Genomic DNA, 2,685 nt, shown 5'->3' with positions numbered 1-2,685 from the left:
TGGCTCAATATAATTTCCTTTATGTAGGCTGTTAATTTATCCTCTTCTTTGGTTGCTGAAATCATGTTACTATTGCTGTAGACTATCAGACCACAGTTCTTGCTGTGCGATTTCTCACCAGAGTAATTGTTTTTATACAGAAAACATCCCTTTGATGCAAAGAGAAGAGCTACAATGATTTCATTTTGAAACAGAGAAACCAAAGTCCCAGAGGTGTTGGAATGACCCAGAGACAGACCTTGGAATCCAGAGCTGGTGTCTCTAGACCTAGGTCCTCCCATCAAGTGTAGCAGTAATGAATTATTAAGAGTTAGTATTACCTCTTATGAACCTTCATTTATCAACTTATGTATTATTTATCCTTAGACTAATGAAAAGTGAAATGGAGTGTGAATCCTAATTTTATTTCCTTTGATGGAGTCATTATACAGATCTTTGAAAGGCATGAACATGAGAACCATCAAAGTGATCTCTGGAAAATGAAGGCATGTTTGCCAGTTATTACAATGCTCTATGTCTTACTAATAAAATATGATCATAACTAATTATAAAATGGCATGGAACTGAACAGGTGGCAAGTGAATTAAGATTAAAAATTGAAAAAAATGGGAAGTTTGTAATTGATCCTGTTATAAAGGTGATTTTAATTGATAGGCAAATCATTTAATTCATCGTAGTGGGAGGAGTGTCAATAAATTTAGAAAAATAACCCCAGATTTACACTTCATACAATGTATTTTTTCAAAAATTAACATAAATATAAAAACTAAAATAAAATACACATAAGAATCTTATCAAATTATATAAATAAATATTTTTCAGTGTAACACCAAAGCAAGGACCATAATTATCACATGGAGTTGAATAGATAAAAATAAAATTAATGGATATATTAAACGATTGAATGCACTGCATATTGACAATGCTATCACATAGGTGATAAATTTGGAAAATAATTGTCCAGATTGGGAGATGGTGAAATAAAACTATTTATTTGATGGAAAGCCTCATATACAAATCTAGTAGAAAAAGGGGGACAGTAAATACAAATTTAAAATTATGAAATAAATTTCACCGGTAAGATTGTCAAAGACTGAATCTAAATAATTACATGCAATGTTGATAAGAAAATAACAAGAAACACTGTCATGAAATCTTTATACTAGTGTAAATAAGTATCAACATTTGGACAAGAATTTGGCATCATCTGTTGTATGTGTAGGAAGAATTGTAAGAATGTAGTTCAAACAGTGAAGTGGTAGGGAGGTTTTCTAGCAATTTTTGGAATAATACTTGTATCTTGATTTTGTTAAAGTTAGTTTGTGGATTATTTTTCATCCAGTACTGTACTCAAAACAAGGAAGATCCATAATGTTAAATAATCTTTTTTAATTCAAGTATCTGTCTACAGGTTTAAGGTTTAAACCTATCTATCTGGTTTAAGGTGCTCCAAGACGATGACCGGAGGGAGGAATAGTACAACCATCACCAAGTTCATTCTTGTGGGATTCTCAGACTTTCCCAAGCTCAAGCTGGTTCTCTTTGTTGTCTTCTTGGGAATTTATCTCTCCACAGTGGTGTGGAACCTGGGCCTCATCATCTTGATAAAGATTGACCCTTATCTACATACACCTATGTACTTCTTCCTCAGCAACTTGTCATTTTTAGATTTCTGGTACATTTCCTCTACAACCCCTAAAATGCTCTCAGGATTCTTCCAGAAGCCTAAATCCATCTCCTTTTTGGGGTGCACCATGCAATACTTCTTCTTCTCAAGCCTGGGTCTGGCTGAGTGCTGTCTTCTGGCAGCCATGGCTTATGACCGGTATGCTGCCATTTGTAATCCTCTGCTCTACACAGCCATCATGTCCCCTTCCCTCTGTGTGCAGATGGTGGCGGGAGCCTATATCACTGGTCTCTTTGGTTCACTGCTACAACTGTGTGCTATACTTCAGCTGCATTTCTGTGGGCCAAATGTTATCAACCACTTCTTTTGTGACCTCCCTCAGTTATTAGTCCTCTCCTGCTCTGAAACTTTCCCCCTGCAGGTTCTGAAGTTTGTAATAGCAGTGATTTTTGGGGTGGCATCCGTCTTGGTCATCCTGATATCCTACACTTATATTGTTGCCACAATTTTGAAGATCAGCTCAGCAGATGGCAGGGCCAAGGCTTTCAATACCTGTGCCTCTCACCTGACAGCAGTCACTCTCTTTTTTGGATCAGGACTCTTTGTCTATATGCGCCCCAGCTCTGACAGTTCTCAGGGCTATGACAAGATGGCATCAATCTTCTATACAGTGCTGATTCCCATGTTGAACCCTCTGATTTACAGTCTCAGGAACAAGGACATCAAAGATGCTCTTAAGCGATGTAAGAAGAGGTGCTTTTCCCATTGCCACTGTTAAAGATCTGTCAGGATCAAGACTCTGTTGACTGGAATTCTTTATACTTAATGTAATTCAAATATCCTGATGCTGTGGTGGAACTGCAAGTGAGTCACTCCATGGAATTCCAGGGCTGGCACATGCTATGTGAATCCTGTGTCCTGTCTCCTCTTAGTCTTGAAGTTGATTCCTCTCCTGTGCCAGCATGGCCTTACAGAGCAGTTGATACACCATTTCCTTTTTTTTTTTTTTTGTGGTAACAGTCTTTTGTTCTTAAGTTCTCAACTCTTATTCTTTCTTT

The 2,685-nt window shown here is 37.1% G+C and overlaps 1 protein-coding gene across 1 annotated transcript; it reads left to right on the top strand.

Moving 5' to 3' along the window:
• Positions 1-1,457: 1,457 nt before the first annotated feature.
• On the top strand, positions 1,458-2,405 carry LOC131909033 (olfactory receptor 5AN6). The gene has a single exon (XM_059260296.1). It carries the CDS (start codon positions 1,458-1,460, stop codon positions 2,403-2,405), a length of 948 nt encoding a protein of 315 aa, XP_059116279.1.
• The last annotated feature ends 280 nt before the right edge of the window (positions 2,406-2,685 follow it).

Source organism: Peromyscus eremicus, chromosome 1 (genome assembly GCF_949786415.1).
Source record: "Peromyscus eremicus chromosome 1, PerEre_H2_v1, whole genome shotgun sequence".
NCBI lineage: Eukaryota > Metazoa > Chordata > Mammalia > Rodentia > Cricetidae > Peromyscus > Peromyscus eremicus.
This window is presented reverse-complemented; position numbering and strand designations above follow the sequence as displayed.